Genomic DNA, 19,439 nt, shown 5'->3' with positions numbered 1-19,439 from the left:
GGCAGGGTCCCCGCGCCGCGGAGCCCGGCCCGAGAGCCGCGTCCACCTTCCTGCCTCCTGCTCCCGCCGCCCTGGGGCGCCGCCATGACGGTGAGTGCCCCCGTCAGCCGCCCGCGCCCCAGGCCGGGAGGAGGGCGACGACCCCAGGCAGAGCCCAGCCTCTCCCCTCCGGGGCAGCCCCCTCCTCATTTCCCGGAGGCGAGAGGAGGGCTGGGCCGGAAGATGGGGCCACCTCCGATGCGCCGGCCAGACCGGCCTCACCCTTCCCGTAGGCTCCTCCTCGCCTTCCCTCGCCCACTCGCCCCCAGAAGCCCAGGCGACCCCGAGGGGACGGAACGACCCGTCCCGGGCGCCCCCTCCTCACAGTTGCGGCACCAGTAAAGGGTGGATTCGGGGCGACCCTTTCCCACCTCCCCTCCAGCCCCCTAGGCAAAGACCCGATACCCCAAGGCGGCCAGGGGCCCCAGGGAGGAGCGGAGGTGGGCCTGAGCTCGGGAGGGGCGCTCCCGGGCGCGGATGGGTCGCGCTGACCCGGGCCTTGGCAGGCCGGCCCCCCGTGTGGCCGCTGGCCCGAGCTCGTCTGGGCGAGAAGGGTCCGGACCGCCCCACCCAGTCCGGGAGCCAGTCCCGGGACCTCTGAAGCGGCGGGGTACCACGTCCTCCCGGGCTTGCACTTTGCAGCGGTCCTGGGCCTTGGGACAAGCCTGCTAGTCTGGATAGGGGGCACGATGGCAGGGGTTTGCTTTTGTCATGGGGGTGAGCTGTACTCAAGCCCCATCAATTACCTGTGCCATAGTTAGCATATTGAGTCTCACAGCTAGGTTCACTGGACTCACCACTTCACAGCCGGATAAACTGAGGCTTGGGAAGGGGCGCTGGTGAGTTGCCCGAGGTCACCCCAAGTATAAGGGAAGGAGTAGCTCCTTTCCCGGTCCTTCTGGCCCACTGACTGTGCTGTTCGGGAAGGGAGGGGTGGGGCTGCTTTTGGTTTCTGGCTAATGCTTCAGGGAGCCTCTGACAGCCCAGTGGCCCTCCTGGGGGAGGATGAGCAGGGTGTGTGTGCGCACAGGCGCCAGTAGTCCTTTTTCAGGGGAGTGGAGACCCTTTGGAGGAGTGGGCTGGGCTGCTGGGGGGCGTGGCACGCCTAGCCCCTGCCCTGTGAGTGTGATGGCCAGACCGCCTTGCCTGGACTTCCTCGCCTCCTCCTGGACATCCTGCCACCTCCCTGCTGGCCCTTCCTGTCGTCAGCAGCCTCCCCTTCCCTGTCAGGAGCAGAAAGGATGTGGGGGGAGGAGCTGAGTCTGTCCTGGGGCCAGGAGGAGAGTGGTTGCCGTTCCCAAGTGCCCACCACCTGCCTGCCTGGCCCTTAGCCGTTTGCTTTCACGTTACCAGATTTGAGCCTTGAAGGTCGGTAGTAACATCTTCATCAAACAGATGAGGAAACCAAGGTGTGGTGAGGTGAAGTGTCATGCCCCAGGTAGCTTAGTGAGTCCCAGTCTGAGCCAGGATTTGTGTCCAGGTCCGTTCCAGCTTTCTTTCACAGTTGCCTGTCCTGGGGGCAGCACGTTCTGAGCAAGGGTAAGGCTGTCAGAAGCAGTGTGTGGGGTGCTTGGAGGACGGACAGCACATCCCTGCTGGTGGCAGGAGCCTTCCCGAGGGAGGTGTCCTCCTGTGATTATAAGGTTTCGTCAGGTGGAGATGGACTAGCGAGGAGACAGCAGTGTGGACAGAAGCGGGTGGTTGTGTTTGAGAAGTAGCGAGAGCTTAGGATCGCCCTGGGCAGTCTCTGTCTCAGGTGGAAGACAGGGTGGGAGGAGGGCCTCACTGCTAGGGCTTGGTCAGGGGCAATAGGGAGCCATGAAAGGTTTTAGAGCAGAGAGGAGGCTATGATCACCATTAATAGTGTTCATTGAGTTCATCCTGGCTGCCATGCAGACCTCAGCCTGCTCTCAGCTGGTGCTCCTCCTGTATCCACCTCACACCCTCCTCCCCTGGCCCCCGTGCCCTGAGTCAGGGATTCATACAGGGCAAGTGGCACATGTGTGTGACTGTGTGAGGCTCCAGGGCTTCAGGGAGCTGGGATCCTCTTCCACCCCTTTTGCCTTTGCCTGGATGCAGCTTTACTCCTGGAGCAGCCTTCCCCCTCGCCTGCTGGGCATCAAATTATATTTGGTCCCTTGTTTACTGTCTGTTTCCTGCAGTCCACCAGGGCAGGGGCCACACCTCTTGGTCACAGCTAATTTCCGGGCCTAGAACAGTGCCTGATGCTTTAAAAAAAAAAATTCTGCAAACACATTCTGAGCCCCATCTGGGCTGGGTCCTGGCAGGTAAACAGTGTGTGGCCCTGACTGAGTTGCATCTAGTCTAGCCTGTGAAGGATAAGTGCCTCAAAATAGTCACGGATGCAACAGAGGCCTCCGAGAGGGGCCGTGGGAGGGCAGGACAGGGGTCACTGGTGGTACGGTGAGTGGCGTGGACTGTGAAGGGACCTCAGAGGTGGCCATTAAACTGAGTCTTAAGGCCTGAGTAGGGGCTTGCCTGGTCATCAGAGGAGGAGGAAGTCTAGTATTTCAGGCCAAGGACACGGCACGTGTGAAGGGTCCGCAGTCCTGGTGTGTTGTGATCGGCAAGGACTATGCAGTGGTATAAACACGGGCGCCTCAGCAAGGGGAGGCCAGGCTGGAAGAGTGTGATGAGGCTTCCCTGCCATCCTGAGGCAGCTGGACTTTGTTTTAAAGCCACTTGGAGACCAGGTGTGGTGGCTCATGTGTGCCTGTAATCCCAGCATTTTGGAAGGCCGAGGCGGGGAATAGATCACTTGAGGTCAGGAGTTCAAGACCAGCCTGGCCAGCATGGTGAAAACCCGTCTCGGCGGATCACAAGGTCAGGAGATCGAGACCATCCTCGCTAATATGGTGAAACCCCGTCTCTACTAAAAAATACAAAAAACTAGCCGGGCGAGGTGGCGGGCGCCTGTAGTCCCAGCTACTCGGGAGGCTGAGGCAGGAGAATGGCATAAACCCCGGGGGCCGGAGCTTGCAGTGAGCTGAGATCGGCCACTGCACTCCAGCCTGGGCGACAGAGCAAGACTCCGTCTCAAAAAAAAAAAAAAACTCGTCTCTACTAAAAATACAGAAATTCGCTGGGCATGGTGGCGGGCGCTTGTAATCTCAGGTATCTGGGAGGCTGAGGCAGGAGAAACGCTTGAATCCGGGAGGTGGAGGTTTCAGTAAGCCGAGATGGCGCCGTTGCACTCCAGTCTGGGCAGCAGAGACTCTGTCTCAAAATAAATAAATAAAGCCACCTGGAGCCGTCCCTGGAACTGTTAAGCAAGCCTGGGATACCAAGCCTTTTTGAGTGAGTCTCACCAGCCCGAGGGTGCGTAGAGGGGCTGTGTCCCTGGCTAGGTAGGAGGTGGGGCCGTGAGAACCTGTCAGTGCTTCTGAAAGGCAAAAGGAGCAACTGAGCTTCCAGCAGGTGAAGAAGAGGTAGTGAGGCCTAAAGAGCCCTGTATGAAGGGGCATCGTGTGAGATTTAGATGATCCGACCTTTTGACCCTGGGGATAGGTTTCCCTGCCGGTTTGAAAACACATTGGTTGGCGGGGCACATTGGCTCACACCTGCAATCCCAGCATTTTTGGAGGCCGAGGTGGGCGGATCACTTGAGCCCAGGAGTTTGAGACCAACCTGGGAAACATAGGGAGACCCCATCTCTACAAAAAAAAAAAAAAAAAAAAAAAAACAAATACAATTAGCTGAGCATGGTGGAGTGCCTATGTCGTCCCAGCTACTTGGAAGCTGAGGTGGAAGGATCGTTTGAGTCGGGGAGGTTGAGTCAGCAGTGAGCTGTGATCACACCGCCACACTCCAGTCTGGGCAGCAGAGCAGGGCCCTGTCTCAGCAAAACTCAAATTGGTGACCTTCTATCCCCAAGGTCACTGTGTCATGGCGTGCCTGACATGGTATGTGATGTGTCTGTACTGGGCTCTGGAGGATCACCAGGCTTCTCCTTGTACAGACACGTTCAGTCCTGTCGGAAGCTGCGGGAGGGGAGGACTGCCTCATCATTTGCCACATCAGGCAGCCAGGACTCAGAGAGGGGGATGTGACTTAGGAAGGTCACAGCGACTCCACTTCCCAGGCAGTCCTAGAGGTTTCAGCCTGACAGCCTGTCATTCCTGCCCTGATCTCCCAGCCCTGGCCCAAGGACTTTCGCCTGGGGCTGCCCAGTGGTGCCAGCTCTGTGGGCCCAGGAAGCCTGGCTCCTCCAGGCTAGGTGGGGGTTGGGGAGATGGCCTAAAAGCACAGAAATTTAGACCAGGGGGTAGATACTTCCTCAGCAAGTTTTTCCTGAGCCTTGCTGTGGTCAAGCCCTCTGCAAGGCCCTGGGGCCACAGGAGATCCCAGTCTGAGGGGAAGTGGAGCCAGGTGTGGTCACCAATCTGCATTCTTAGTTTAGGATCGCCCTGGGCAGCCTCTGTCTCAGGTGGAAGATGGGGAGGGCAGAATACAGAGCAGCGGGACAAACGCAGCCCCAGGGGTTCTCGGCTCTGAGCAGAGCCTGTGTCTCTCCCTTACACAGGTATGCAGGGCAGGGCTGGGATGCCAACCTACTGGGTCCCCCGACTGTGGCTGTTCGGGGTTCTGGATCCTCAGTTGCCCCAAGCCCCCCTTGGTCCACTTCCTGTACCTGAGAAGGGGCTCCATGGGAGGAGGGTGGGTCGGGAGAGGTGGCCAGGCAAGGTGGCTCTGGTTTCCAGCTGCCACTGTCACCACTCATCCCACTGAGCCATGCCACCCGCTCTCTGCACGCAACCAGACACCTTGGCCTGGTGAGGCCTCGATGTAGGGGCTGATAGGTAGGCTTAGAGCCATGGCAACAGGTGGCCACCTCCTCCCTGCCAGCGGCAGGAGCGGAGACTGCAGAGGGACCGGGACTTAGATTGGAGAGGTCTCCCCAGCAGGAAGGGAGGGTCTGGTGGTTGGCATCCACTAGATGAGCGTAGTCAGAAAAATGCCAGGATGAGCAACTTCTTTATCTAGGCCTGGGTTGGGGTGCCTGACACAGGTCCCCATGGGACATGCTGCAGCTGGCAGCCCCCAGACCCCGGGGCTGTGCCCCTCTGGGCAACACCCGGAAGGTAGGGCTTGCCAGGACTGACCTTTCCCAAAGAGATCTAGGTGGGGACCAGAGGGTTTCTGACCCCAGCCTGCGACTGGCTTCACCTCCCATAGTCTCCTGGAGCCAAGGAAAGGGCAGGACTGGCGGGCCCATGGAAGGGTCTGTGTGGCACCTGGTCCTCGTCAGAGGGAGGAACCGGACAGTTCGCGCAGTGCTACTAGTCTGGACTGCCCTCTGAGCTCTCGGGGGTCACTATACAGGCAGAGTCCTCCCAGCCCCTCTCTCCCACTCTTGGGTGAGGGGTCGGCTGGAGAGAGGCCCCTGGGACATCTGGGTGTGTGTGCCAGCCACCCAGCCCAACTTCTCGGCTCTCCGAGTGCCACTATCAGGAAAGGGGCCAGGGCTGCCTCAGTGGCTGGGAGGCCTGCTTGGACTTGGGGGTTACCTAGGCCCTTAGCCCTCTTGGCTGGCTTCCCAGGAGCTTGGTCCCACAGGACTTGGGGACAGGGTGGGTGCAACACGTCCCCGTCACCAGCCCCTGTTGGCTTCCTGCTGGGCCCGACTCACCTCCCTCCTCATCTCCCCACAGCCCGATCTGCTCAACTTCAAGAAGGGATGGATGTCGATCTTGGATGAGCCTGGAGAGGTAGGAGGACCAAGGCGGGAGGGGAGGAGGCTGGCTTGTGCCACTGCTGGTCCCCTGAGCAGCCCAGGAGTGGGGGTGGGGCTGGGAGGGGCAGAGGCTGCCCATCAGGCTTCTGCCTCCTGGAGCAGTCTGCAGTGTGTAAAAAGGATCACAGCAAGGTGTCGTCTAGCCCCTCACACCCAGTGCCCATCCCTTGATTTCATCAAGGGTCTCTTGGCCCTCCCACCTCAGTAGGAGCCTGGCTGGGAGTTGAGGGTCTTGGGTGGAAGGTCTCATAGAAGCCGTCTGGCCCGAGACACAGATTCACAAAGCCTGGCCTGAGGAGATGGGGCTCGGCGCAGGTGCTGGGGTTTCACCCACCTGGAGCCACGCTGGCTGAGTCAAAGCCCCCTCTAGGCCTCAGTGGCCACATCTGTGACATGGGCATAATGAATGATGGCGATTCTTTCCAGAATGGATAACAAGGTCACAGAGATCAAGCACGTACAGGTGCCACACAGCTCCTGGCGCTTACTGTGGGCTCAGCTAAAGACCCTTCCCTTCCTCTGGCATATGTGTCCTTGGAACAAGCAGGGACAGTGGCCGTTTCCCCAGCTCTGTTCTTTTGGCTGCCAGGCTGGCTGCCTGCCCACATTGCCTGGGCGGGAGCGTCTCCCCACCCCTGCCCTGCATGCGCCTGCCTCTCCGGTCTGCGTGCAGCCTGCATACCGGAGAGGGCTCTGAGCCAGAGGGGATTTCATTGTGTTTCCGGCCCACATGTTTTATTCCCTCCCGCCCACAGCCTTCCTTACCCGCTGCCTGCCCGCTGTCCCTGGCGGCTGCTCTCTAGGCTCACACAAAGCCTGGCACCCCGCCAGTGACCCCTTCCTGGCCTCCCCACCCAGGGTCCCCGGAGGGCAGAGGGATTACAGGCCCCACCCAGAGCTGGCCATTACTCATCCTCTATCACAGGGTTCTGGAATGTCCGAACTGGAAGGGCCCTGGGAGTTCAGCCAGCCCAACCCCTTGGTGCACAGACAGGAGACGGGCCCATGAGGGTGTTGGTCTCTTCCAGGCCTAGGAGCACCTGGGACAGACTCAGGCTTAGAACTCAGCGCACCTGAGGTCCATGGAGCTCCACCCAGCTTCCATCTCAGACAGTCATAGGCTAGGCCTGGAAGAGCTAAAGAAACCACTTGGCATAGAACCCCTGTCCTACTTTACAGAGAGGCAATTGAGGTCTGCAGCAGCAACTCCGTTTACTTAGTGAGAGCAAAATGCTTCTAAGAGGCCTGGCCTCCCAGACAAACCTGACAACCTGATGTCCATCCCTATGCCAACGGCATGACAGCCATACACACAAGAGAGGGTTAGGCACTGCTCACCTCACCAGAAAGTGTAGGGACTTCTTTCCTTTTTTTTTTTTTTTGAGGCAGAGTTTCACTCTTGTTGCCCAGGCTGGAGTGCAATGGCGCAATCTCGTCTCACTGTGACCTCCACCTGCCAGGTTCAAGCGATTATCCTGCCTCAGCCTCCCCAGTAGCTGGGATTAGAGGCATGTGCCACCAGGCCCATCTAATTTTTTTTGTGTTTTTAGTAGAGACAGGGTTTCTCCATGTTGGTCAGGCTGGTCTCAAACTCCCAACCTCAGATGATCCGCCCTCCTCAGCCTCCCAAAGTGCTGGGATTGTAGGCACGAGCCACCACGCCCAGCTGTAGGGCCTTCTTAGTAGCCCTACTTTACAGTTCAGAAGACTGAAGCTCAGAAAAGTGGAGACGCTTGCCAAAAGGCACACAGCGAAAAAGGGAACTCTTGGGTACAAAACTCTTTTTCTCAGGGAGGCAATGTGGAAAGAAGCAGAGGGTATCATCCTTGCATGCCCCTTGAAAACTTACCATCTTCTTGAGGAGAGAAAACTAAGTACTTGAAGCAACCAACAGCACAAACAGGGCTTGGTGATGTGAGGGAACTCCGGGAGGGCTGGGGACCGGGTGACATGCACTGACCTGGCAGTGGGCGGGCCGTAACTGGCATTCCAGTGGAGTGACCAGAAGCCTAGAGGCTGGGCTTGGCATAATATCGGGCTGTTCTGGTGCCCCCACCCCTTTCCTACGTGCCCTGTCAATCTAACCCCAGCTGGAGCAGAGACAGGCACTGCAGGAAGGAACCCAGTCACAAACCCTAAACATATAGGTTAGTGCAGTCTCACCCGCTGCGGATGTGGGTGGCCAGCCTACAGATCAAGAAGCAGACCATGCGGCCGGGCACGGTGGCTCACGCCTGTAATCCCAACACTTTGGGAGGCCAAGGCAGGTGTATCACCTGAGGCCAGGAGTTCGAGACCACACTGGCTGACATGGTGAAACCCCATCTCTACTAAAAATACAAAAAATTAGCCGGACATGATGGCAGGCGCCTGTAATCCTAGCTACTCGGGAGGCTGAGACAGGAGAATCACTTGAACCCAGGAGGTGGAGGTTGCAGTGAGTGGAGATTGCACCATTGCACTCCAGCCTGGGCAGAGCAAAACTCCTCCGTCTCAAAAAAAAAAAAAAAAATCAGCAGATCGTGCCTGGCACTCACTCCTACCCCGGTGCTCCATCCAGTCCTGCTTCCCGGGGGACCTTTGTCCCTGACTATGGTGGTGATTTGGGGGAATATGGAAAAAGATGTGACATCCTGGCCCCACTGAGTCCCTGACTTGCTTACACAGGTCATCACCCCTCCCTGTCTGCACTGGGTCCAGGGTGCCTGAGGAGCCTTGGCGATCTTAAAAGGGGCTCCAGGAAGGAACGGGGGGGTGTGGTTACAGAGGGGAAGCCAACCCATTTCACAGATGCTACCACTGAGGCTCAGAGAGGAAATGGAGGGGCCAGGTCTCAAATCGGCATTTTCGGCCTCCCCACCCCTCCTGTGTGCAGAATAGTCAGGTTGGCAGCCACGCAGGACACCTGTACAGTTGCACACACTGGCTCTTTCATTCCATCCTCCTTACAGCCTCCCTCCCCTTCGCTCACCACCACCTCTACTTCGCAGTGGAAGAAACATTGGTTTGTGCTGACAGATTCAAGTCTCAAATATTACAGAGACTCTACTGCTGAGGAGGTGAGGCCATGGGTGTACTGATGAACCCCCAGAAGGGCCTGGGGTGGCCTGGCTGGGGTCACTGGGGTGGGTCACACCAGGGCCCACACGGACCATAGTGGGCCCTCATGCTCCAGGCAGACGAGCTGGATGGTGAGATCGACCTGCGTTCTTGCACGGATGTCACGGAGTACGCGGTGCAGCGCAACTATGGCTTCCAGATCCACGTGAGGCTGCGTGCAGCTTGGGGCTGGTGGTGGGCAGCATGGCTGGAGGCCCCTGGGGGAGGTTTTGGTATTGAACATGGCTCACCATGGAGACTGGATCCCTGTCACTCATTTACCCCGAGGCTCTGTCCTCAGAGCCAAACAGAGCTGTGATGCCAACACTTAGCGTATCTGGGGAAGACGCTGGAGCCGGCAGGGCTCTTCCCAGGCCAATGGAAGGGAGGTTTTGTACCCCCTGCCCACCCCAGACTCAAGACCTTAGATGCCCCTTTGGAAGGAAGGGCCGCCCTCCCCGGGGTCCATAGTGGGGAGGGAGTCATGCTCCTGGCCATGTGGCAACCTACCCGTGCGGTGGCCTTACAGACCAAGGATGCTGTCTATACCTTGTCGGCCATGACCTCAGGCATCCGGCGGAACTGGATCGAGGCTCTGAGAAAGACCGTGCGTCCAACTTCAGCCCCAGATGTCACCAAGTACGTACTAAGCTGGACTGGGGCCTTGGGAGAGGCACTTTCCCTTGCGTCCCTGAGTGGATTTCTAGGCACTCACCTGAGGGCTGCACATTCTGGGCCCTCGTTTCTCTGTCAACAACATGGGAAGAGACCAGTGAGCATTCTCAGTATCATCCAGAAGTACGCTGAGGGTTTGAGGTTTGATCTGCCTCCTCAAATGTGATGGGGCCTCTTCTCTTTGGTGGAGATGCCTGTGAGTCAAAAGCCTCCGCCAGGTGGCTGTGCTGTCTCTGTGCCGTGGGGGCCGTGTCTAAGCCTGTGTCGGGAAGGGGTGGTTAGGCAGTTCGGCCTTGGAGCCCACGCCTCCCGGGATGGGGAGCTCACTCCCTCTGGAGGCTGCCACGGGCACTGGGGCAGGAGTGCTGAGTTACCCAGTGGCAGAGTCCCCCACCGTATACACCCCAGATGCCTATGCGGTGCTGGGACTTGGAGCTGCTGGGCAGCGGGAACAGAGTATGATATTAAAGGGGCCTGGGCTGGGCGTGGTGGCTCACAACTGTAATCCCAGCACCTTGGGAGGCTGAGATGGGAGGATCACTTGAGCTCAGGAGTTCAAGACCGGCCTGGGCAATATAGTGAGACCTCGTCGCTACAAAAAATTTAAAAATTAGCCAGCCGTGGTGGGAGGATCATCTGAGCCTGGAGGCCGAGTCCCCCAGCCTGGCCACACCGTGGCTATTCAGCCTTAGGCCAGAGGCTCTTTCCCGTCTAGGTTTCAGAGTCCCTATCTGTCATATTAGTGTGTCATGTCTGTACATATGCGAGGATGTGCCCAGAGCACTTTGTGTACTCTGAAGTGCAGTGAGTTGGACTGTTACTTAGCGTATAGGCCCAGCTGCTTAAAGAAGGGAGCCCCGGGCACAGTCGCTTAATCGAGACAGATGTTTATGTCTCCCTTCAGAACAGCCCCGAGGTATGCAGACCTGGCCTGGTGGGGCTCGGTCTGCCCTTTCGGGGAGCTACGTGCCATACCCACTTGTCAGGCTATAGTCACGTGGCTACAGGTAGCTCTGGGAACACTGCGAGTGTAGTTTTTGGCAGGGTGACCATGTACCCAGCTGTGACTGTGGATAAAGAGAACTGCCATAGTTGTTCAAAGTCGCCACAACTTGTGTTCTCTGCACCCCGAGGTCCCTGCCTTCACCCCATCAGCAGTGACTGTGGGCATCCCCCTTGCCACTGTGAGCCTTGGGAACCTGGGACATTGTGTCCTACACCAACTCCTTGATCACCATTTGCAAAAAGCCCTCTGCCTGCTTTCCACATTCGCCCACCCCGTCCTCACATCCATCCTGTGAGAGGCGTTGCTGTCCCACATTACAGATGAGGTCACTGCAGCTCAAAGAGGGCAAAGAGACCAGCGTGGTGGCTCACGTGAGCCTGTAATCCCAGAACTTTGGGAGGCTGAGGTGGGAGGATCACGTGAGCCCAGGAGTTCGAGATCAACCTGGGCAGTATACTGAGACCCCATCTCTATCAAAAATTTTAAAAATTAGCTGAGCATGGTGGTGCCTTTCTATAGTCCCAGCTACTCCAGAGGCCAGGGCAGGAGGATCACTTGAGCTAAGGAGTTTAAGGCTGCAGTGAACTATGATCACACCACTCTACTTCAGCCTGGGCAGCAGAGTGAGACCCTGTTCCTTGAGAAACAGAAACGAGAGGGGTTGAGGGAAGCCAGGCATCCTGGTGGGTCCCTGGGCTGTGGAGTGGTGGAGCTGGGAGGTTCCCGGGCTCTGTTAACCAGGAAGCTTAGGTCAGGCTGCTTCCTTCCCTGGGATCTGTCTCCAGCCCCTGGCACAGGGCCTGACACACAGGTGTCGCTCCGAAAGTGCTCATTGCGGGACTCAGGAGTGAGGACCCACCTGACGTGGCTCTGCTGGTGCCCTAGGCTCTCGGACTCTAATAAGGAGAACACGCTGCACAACTACGGCACACAGAAGGGCCCCCTGAAGGCAGGGGAGCAGCGGGCGGGCGTTGAGGTCATCAGCCGGGGTGGCCCTCGGAAGGCAGATGGGCAGCGGCAGGCCTTGGACTACGTGGAGCTCTCCCCGCTGACCCAGGCCTCCCCGCAGCGGGCCCGCACCCCGGCCCGCACTCCTGACCGCCTGGCCAAGCAGGAGGAGCTGGAGCGGGACCTGGCCCAGCGCTCCGAGGAGCGACGCAAGTGGTTCGAGGCCACAGACAGCAGGACCCCAGAGGTGCCCGCTGGTGAGGGGCTGCGCCGGGGCCTGGGTGCCCCCTTGACTGAGGACCAGCAAAATCGGCTCAGTGAGGAGATCGAGAAGAAGTGGCAGGAGCTGGAGAAGCTGCCCCTGCGGGAGAATAAGCGGGTGCCCCTCACTGCCCTGCTCAACCAAAGCCGCGGAGAGCGCCGAGGGCCCCCAAGTGACAGCCACGAGGCACTGGAGAAGGAGGTAGGCACCACGCTGGTTCTCTAGGAGGCCCCTTGCCCCCACGTCCCTCCAGTCCCTGCATTCACACCCTGGTATTTGTCTTGCACTCCTACAGTAATGGGGAGCTCACCCCTAATCTGTGAGTATGTACCCCACACTCCTGCGAACTAGAATCTTCTTCCTTAGACCTTAGTAGTTTGTTTTTTTTTTTTTCCCCTAGTTCTGCCCTTAGCTGCCATAGAGAAGGGAAGTGGGAAGAAAAGGGAGAGACCTGCCAGGCGCTGTGGCTCACACCTGTAATCCTAACACTTTGGGAGGCCAAGGTGGGAGGGTCACTTTGAAGCCAAGAGTTTTAGACCAGTCTGTGCGATATGGCAAATCCTCATGTCTGCAAAAAAATACAAAATTTAGCTGGGCGTGCTGGTGCATACCTGTAGTCCCAGCTACTTGGGAGGCTGAGGTGAGAGGATGGCTGGAGCCCGGGAGGCAGAGGGTGCACTGAGCCGAGATCAAGCCACGGCACTCCAGCATGGGCAATAGAGCCAGACTTTGTCTCAAAAAAAAAAAAAAAAAAAAAAAAAAAGAAGGGAGAGACCGTTTATTGTGCGTCTGCTGCACGTGACCTCCCTGCCTGCACTGACTCATGGAATCCTCATAGCGGCCTCTACCGCTAGGGTAGACCTCAGCGGTTTTACTGACGGGAAAACTGAGGCTCAAAGATGTTTCCTCTGCCACCTACATGATGTGTAAACATCTGTGACCATAGTTTCCTCTTCCTAACCCTGTCTAGCCTTCTCTGGGCCAAGGCTCTCCCAGGTCATTGACCTGGCCATCCAGGAAACAGCCCAGCATGTCCCCTGGCCACATCTCACTCCAGGGCTGCTTGCTCTTCTCAAACCCTGAGCCATTCCTAAGCCTTCCAGGGATGCTGGGCTTTTATCCGTGTGGAGCTGGAAGCCTGTGGGCTCCTCACTGCCTTCCACCAGCCCTGCCCCAGCTTCCAGGCCCCACTGACCACCCTTCTCCCTCGTAGGTTCAGGCTCTTCGGGCCCAGCTGGAGGCATGGCGTCTCCAAGGGGAGGCTCCTCAGAGTGCGCCGAGATCCCAGGAGGACGGCCACATCCCCCCGGGCTACATCTCACAGGTAAGGCCAGGGGCTGTTTTCAGGGGAGGGGCAGGTTTCCGGTTGCCGTGTTATCAGGAAACAGCTGAGATTTTGGGAGCCCTTCCTGTGTGTGCTGGAACCCAGGTGTGGGGCATTTGACATGTGTCATCTCATTTACTCTCCCCACAGCTGGTGGGCGTGATCACTGTGCCCATTTTACAGACAAGGCCACTGAACTCTGAGAGGTTATGTGACTTGCCTGAGGTCACCCTGCCTGCAGGTGTCAAAGGTGGGATTTGAGCGAGGGTCCGGCTGACTGCAGAGCCTGTGTGTGAGTCCCCATGTGACACTCTGCACTTGGACCCTTGCCCTGGGGAAGTTGGGGGCCAGTGGCCCCGAGAGTCACTCCCTGAACACAGGGAAATCTTACTGAGGCCCAGCAGGCCAGGCCCCACTCAAGGAGGTCCACAGGACAGGAGAGCCTCCAGTGGCCCTCAGAAAATGCACTGTCTGCCTAGGACAGTGGTTCTCAATGGGGTCCATTTTGTCCCCCTTGGGGACATTAGGCTGTGTCTGGGAACACTTTTGGTTGTCACAACTAGGGCAAACTAACTCTCTAGAAAAAACGTGTGTGTGTACACATATATGAGTTTATTATACATTTTACCAATAAAAACAATGCTTAGTACACAATTTACAAATAAAAAATATATAATTTTATTGTGAATTTCATGTAGCAAATGGATTTTCTCAAAATGCTTTCAGTGATTTTCCATACTCTTGTATCCACAACTAATTAACAAACGGGGGTTCTTTTAATATGTATACTGGTTGACACTTTTGTTTATGGTAATGAGTAAGATGCGAAGACATTTGTCGAAACGTTACTGTTCCATGTTGTGAGTGACTTCTTTGCTAAATCGGATAGTAGTTTTTTACTGAGAATATTTGAGAATTTTCTATTAAGAATATTTTTGCAATTTTTTGTTCTATTTACAATGTAATGGTTATAGATATGACAGACTTTTAAGTTTAATCTGCATTATTAACATTTTCTTATCACTTGATTAAGTCTAGACAGTCAACAAAACAATAAATCAAGCCCTGATGTGTAATGTTTACAAATTCTGCAGTGTAAATACTCCCACTGTGGCCAATGCTGCATTTCCAGCACAAAGTCCCTGGACACAGAGTTGGGAAGAGATGTTCACACTATCCAGTAGGATTTCCACCATGCAGATGCAGTAGATGTGATTGACCCCAAGAGCATGCATAATAAAACACAGTGAAATAATTAGAAAGTAATAAATTTGAGCATCTGTTACGTTGTCTTTAATGTAGTTAATTTAATTATAAGTATATAAATTTAATTTTTAATGGCTGTGCTTAACAACTACATCACAGAATTCCTAAAAATTTGACAATCAGCTGTCTGTAGTTATCACACCTATCACACCATTATCTAAAGTAGAAAAGAAGGGGCCAGGCACAGTGGCTCATGCCTGTAATCCTAGCACTTTGGGGAGGCCAAAGTGGGTGGATCACGAGGTCAGGAGAACGAGACCAACCTGGCCAACGTGGTGAAACCCTGTCTCTAATAAAATACAAAAAATTAGCCGGGCATGGTGGTGCACACCTCTAGTCCCAGCTACTTGGGAAGCTGAGGCAGGGGAATCGTTGGAACCCAGGAGGCCCAGGTTACAGTGAGCCAAGATCATGCCATGGCACTCCAGCCTGGCGACAGAAAAGAAGGCTGAGATCTAGGCCCTAGGCAGGAGGAGCCTTCTAGAAGTTTCCAAGGGGAGGTCACGTCGTGAGGGGGCTCTCAGGAAGGCATTGACTGGGGCATGAGAAGGAAGACTGGTTGGTGTCTGTTGTGGAGGCCTTCAGTGCTGAGCTAAGAGGTAGAAGCTCTGGCCTGGCATGGTGGCTAACACCTGTATCTCAGCACTTTGGGAGGTGAGATAGGTGGATCACTCGAGGTCAAGTGTTCGAGACCAGCTTGGCCAGCATGGTGAAGCCCTGTCTCTACTAAAAAAAAAGTACAAAAATTATCAGGGCACAGTGGTGGGCACCTGTAATCCCCGCTACTCCAGTGGCAGATTCTCCTGCTGAGGCAGGAGAATCGCTTGAACCTGGGAGGCAGAGGTTGCAGTGAGCTGAGATCCTGCCACTGCACTCCAGCCTGGGCAACAGTGAGACTCTATCTAAAAACAACAACAAAAAGAACAAATCAAATAAAAGGAAGCTCATTCCACAGACTTTCGGAGGTTTGGGGTCAGACAGTGACATCAAGAAAGTGATGTCAGAGTGGAGGGGGCTTGGGAGAGGGCCAGGTGTAAGGTGTTAGGAAATGGCTGAAGGAGGGTGAATGTCAAGGATATGGAGGAAGGAGAATTTAGGACTGGATGACCGGTTCTACAGAAGGCAGAGGGGCCTTTGGGGGCCCTGAGGCTGGGGCTGCTGCTACAGGGAAGCCCGGAGACCGTCCTGGGGCCAAGTAGTGGATGGAGGTTCTACTGATAGAGGAGTAGGCAGGGGAGTTGGGGTGGGACACAGAGGGCGCGCCTGGGGGCTTACCTTGTCCCAGGGAGGGGCAGGGAGGAGCCAGTGTTGTGCCTGTAGCCCCCACCCTGAGGCAGACAAGGGAGTTGGAGGCCCAATACCACAGCTGAAGCAGGTGGGAGGACCTCCGAGGCCCCAGCCAGGGGCTTCTGCCTGCGCTCTGCTCTAAGAAGCTCCAAGGGCTACTTTCTGGGTGGGAGGGGCTGGGACCTATTCATACCCACCTATAGTCAGAGCGGCTTCATCTTCCTCCATTTTATTTTATTTATTTTCATTGTTTTAGAGATGAGGTCTCTCACTGTCACCCAGGCTACAGTGCAGTGGCACAGAGGCTCACTGCAGCTTTGAACTCTAGGGCTTAAGCAATCTTCCCACCTCAGCCCACAGGCTACACTACCATGCCTGGCTAATTAAAAAAATTTTTTTGTAGACACAAGGACTCACTATGTTGCCCGGGCTGGTCTTGAACTCCTGGGCTCAAGTGCTCCCATTTTGGCCTCCGAAAGTGCTGGGGGTACAGATGTGACCACTGCACTGGCCTGTCTTTGTCCATTTTACTCATAGAGCCAGCTTCAGAATTCCTCTGGATAAAGGCTCTGCCACTACTATGAAGTTTAAAAGGCACTGCTTTGGCTTCTCAGCTTACAGGTGGCAAAACTGAGGCCCACAGAAGGGTGTGACCTTTGAGCTATAGGCAAACCTGTGTCTGGGGTCCAGGCGTTCTGCTCCCCAGGTTCCCCATTGGGCGCATCAAAGTCTGTCAGTGTTTCGTCCCGTTAGGGTGGGGTGGGCAGGGGGAGCAGGTGGGAGGGGAGAAGGGAATAATTGGGAAACAGAACTGAAGACCAGGCAGGTGGAGGAGTGACCCCAGATGTGGAGGGCAGCAGAGAAGAGGTGCTGAGTCATCTGTGTCACCCTCAGGCATAGGAGGAGGTGGCTGGAAACTCGGTGGACCTGGAGGAGTGACAGCTGGGAGGGATTCCCCAGCTGGTATCTCAGGCTGAGTGGGTGCCCTTCCTTCAGGGGTTGGGGGCTTGCTGCTGCAGGACAGCTGTTGAGTGGTCTGGGGCTTCACCCACTGGATGTCTGGTAAAGAGAACCCTTCCCCACTATTGCAGTGGGGAACACAGGCATTTCTTCATCTTCTTTGATGTCCATGTCAGAGGTGGCAGCCAGGATCAGGACACCTTGGGCCACTCAGGAAGGTAGGTGAGAGAGCAGCCCCTGGCCACCTAGGAGCCCCTGTTTGTCAGCTGAGTCCCGCCTCCTGGTGTCAGCCCCTGTACCCCTGAGCTGCCAGGTCTGCCTGCCTAGTCTGGCCCTTTGCAGAAGAGCAGTGCCCACCCACACATTGCTGGGCTCCCCAGTGGTGGGCGCTGGCATACTGACTCCCTCTGTGCACAGGGTTCCCGTGCCCAGGGAGCCTCGGGGGCTGCTCCTGCGAGGTCTCCTTTACAGACGCCAAGACTGAAGCTCAGAGGGGCAAGGGGTTTATTCAGGTTCACTCCAAGGCGCAGCCAGGATGAAGACCCCTCTGAGGTCCAAGCCATGTTCTGTTGTCCTAAGCCAGGAGACATATAGAGGGCAGGAACAGAAGCCAGGGGACAGCCACTCCTGTCCCCACATAAAGCTCTTGGCCCTCGCTCTTCCATCAAATCATCCCCTGCAGCCGGGCGCGGTGGCTCAAGCCTGTAATCCCAGCACTTTGGGAGGCCGAGACAGGCAGATCATGAGGTCAGGAGATCGAGACCATCCTGGCTAACATGGTGAAACCCTGTCTCTACTAAAAAATACAAAAAACTAGCCGGGCGAGGTGGCAGGCGCCTGTAGTCCCAGCTGCTCGGGAGGCTGAGGCAGGAGAATGGCGTAAACCCAGGAGGCAGAGCTTGCAGTGAGCTGAGATCCGGCCCCTGCATTCCAGTCTGAGCGACAGAGCGAGACTCCGTCTCAAAAAAAAAAAAAAAAAAAAAAAAAAAAAAAATCATCCCCTGTAGCCCAGGTGTGGCTGCCAGAGAGGCAGGGAGGTGGCCTGTGCGTGGGGGAGACACAGTCCCTCATCTGGCCCTCTGTGCCTCAGTTTCTTCCCTGGCTCTTCTTCCCCTTCCCTTTTTAATGACCTTAAACATTTTTTAAATTATCAAATAAAAGGTTTACATTTTCAAAATAATTTAAACAAACTGAAAGGGTGGAAATCAACACCCCCACACTCCTTCCGCTGCCAGCTGCCACCCCGGGGTCCCGTTAGTGGCTGCTGCCACCTGCCTATCAGTTTCTGATGGCAGCTGTAACCTGTCACCACAGCTACCTAAATAATGCACACGTACTACCTCACGCTTCTGTAGGCGAGAAATCTAATGCAGGTCTTGCTGTGCTGTAGCTGAGGCATGGGCAGCCGAGGCAGGCACCCGTTGTATCCCTTGCCTTCTGTGGCTTCTGGTGGCCACCCACATCCCTTGGCTCTCAGCCCCTTCCTTCATCTTCAAAGCCTGCAGAGGGGACGTCGAGTCCTCCCGCCACATCACTGTGACCATCCCTTCCTGGTCACACCTCCCTTGAATTCTTCGCTTCTGCCCCCTTCGTCCACTTTTAAGGACCCTTGTGATTACACTGGGCTTGAGGGATAATCTGGGATAATCTCCCGATTTAAAGGTCAGCTGATTAGCAACCTTAATTCCCTCTGCAGCCTGAATTCCTCTTTGCCACGTAACATGATGTAGTCACAGATCCTGGGAGTAGGATGTGGAAGACTTTGGGGGGCTATCATTCTACCCCCCACAATATCCTCCCTACCTTTTCTGTGTTTTCGCGTTCATTCACTGGGACGGACAGGTCTGCACCTTTGTTCCCATGAGTGGGATCATACCATGTGTAGTGTCAGAAGCCAACTTTCACCACTTCATTTTGGGATCTTTTTCCACAGCATCCACACAAAAACTGTTTAGCAGCTGCCTGTGGCCCATTGTCAAGCTCGATCCCATCTTTTATTCAAGAGTTCCCCTGATAGGGACTTAGATTGTTTCCAGTTTTCATCTGTTACCAACCTTGCCGTAGGGAATACCCTTGTTCCAAAAGTCTGTACACATACAACTTTCTGTGGGATCATTCCTAGGAGCGGACCTGCTAGGTCAACCAGTGGGGTCGCAGAATGTGATGATGCCACGGGACCACCCCCGCACCCCTGCAACACCGTTATAGCAGACACTCCCAGCAGTGGGTATTATTAGTCTTTGAGATACTTGCCCGTCTTGTCTACTAAGCCTTATTTTGTATTACATCATCAGTTTCAGCTCATTTACTGAGCACCTGCCACATGTCAGGCCCTGGCCTAGACCCTGGGGACTGTACCAGGCAGATGTTCTCAGTCTTCAGGGAACTTATGGTTTAGCAGAAGTAGAACCTTCTGAGGCAGAGGAGAGGCTTCCCAGAGACAGAGCTAGGAGAGACATTTAAACTGGGCTGCAGGTCAGTAAATTACCCAGGGAGGTAAAATTGCCAAAAAAACATTCCAGGCTGGGCACAGTGGCTCACACCTATAATCCCAGCACTTTGGGAGGCCAAGGTCAGCAGATCACAAGGTCAGGAGTCCAAGACCATCCTGGCTAACACAGTGAAACCCCATCTCTACTAAAATATAAAATTAGCCAGGCATGGTAGTGTGTACCTGTAGTCCCAGCTACTTGGGAGGCTGAGGCAGGAGAATCGCTTGAACCCAGGAGGTGAAGGTTGCAGTGAGCTGAGATCACTCCACTGCACTCCCGCCTGGGTGACAGAGTAAGACTCTGTCTCAAAAAAAAAAAAAAAAAAA

General features: G+C 55.7%; 1 protein-coding gene across 1 annotated transcript in view; it reads left to right on the top strand.

Annotated features, from left to right (window-relative positions):
- Nucleotides 1-6: 6 nt before the first annotated feature.
- Nucleotides 7-19,439, top strand: part of TRIOBP (TRIO and F-actin binding protein) — a 28,197-nt gene continuing 8,764 nt past the window's right edge. Inside the window, exons 1-7 of the mRNA XM_017861303.1 lie at nt 7-90; nt 5,712-5,768; nt 8,746-8,853; nt 8,970-9,059; nt 9,423-9,532; nt 11,460-11,985; nt 12,998-13,108. Coding sequence (XP_017716792.1) covers nt 85-90; nt 5,712-5,768; nt 8,746-8,853; nt 8,970-9,059; nt 9,423-9,532; nt 11,460-11,985; nt 12,998-13,108 — 1,008 coding nt within the window. The 5' untranslated portion in view covers nt 7-84. The remainder of the gene's footprint in view (nt 91-5,711; nt 5,769-8,745; nt 8,854-8,969; nt 9,060-9,422; nt 9,533-11,459; nt 11,986-12,997; nt 13,109-19,439) is intronic.

Source organism: Rhinopithecus bieti, unplaced genomic scaffold, assembly GCF_001698545.2.
Source record: "Rhinopithecus bieti isolate Rb0 unplaced genomic scaffold, ASM169854v2 scaffold_56975, whole genome shotgun sequence".
NCBI lineage: Eukaryota > Metazoa > Chordata > Mammalia > Primates > Cercopithecidae > Rhinopithecus > Rhinopithecus bieti.
Note: the sequence above shows the minus strand (reverse complement) of the source record. Positions and strands in the feature narration are given on the sequence as shown.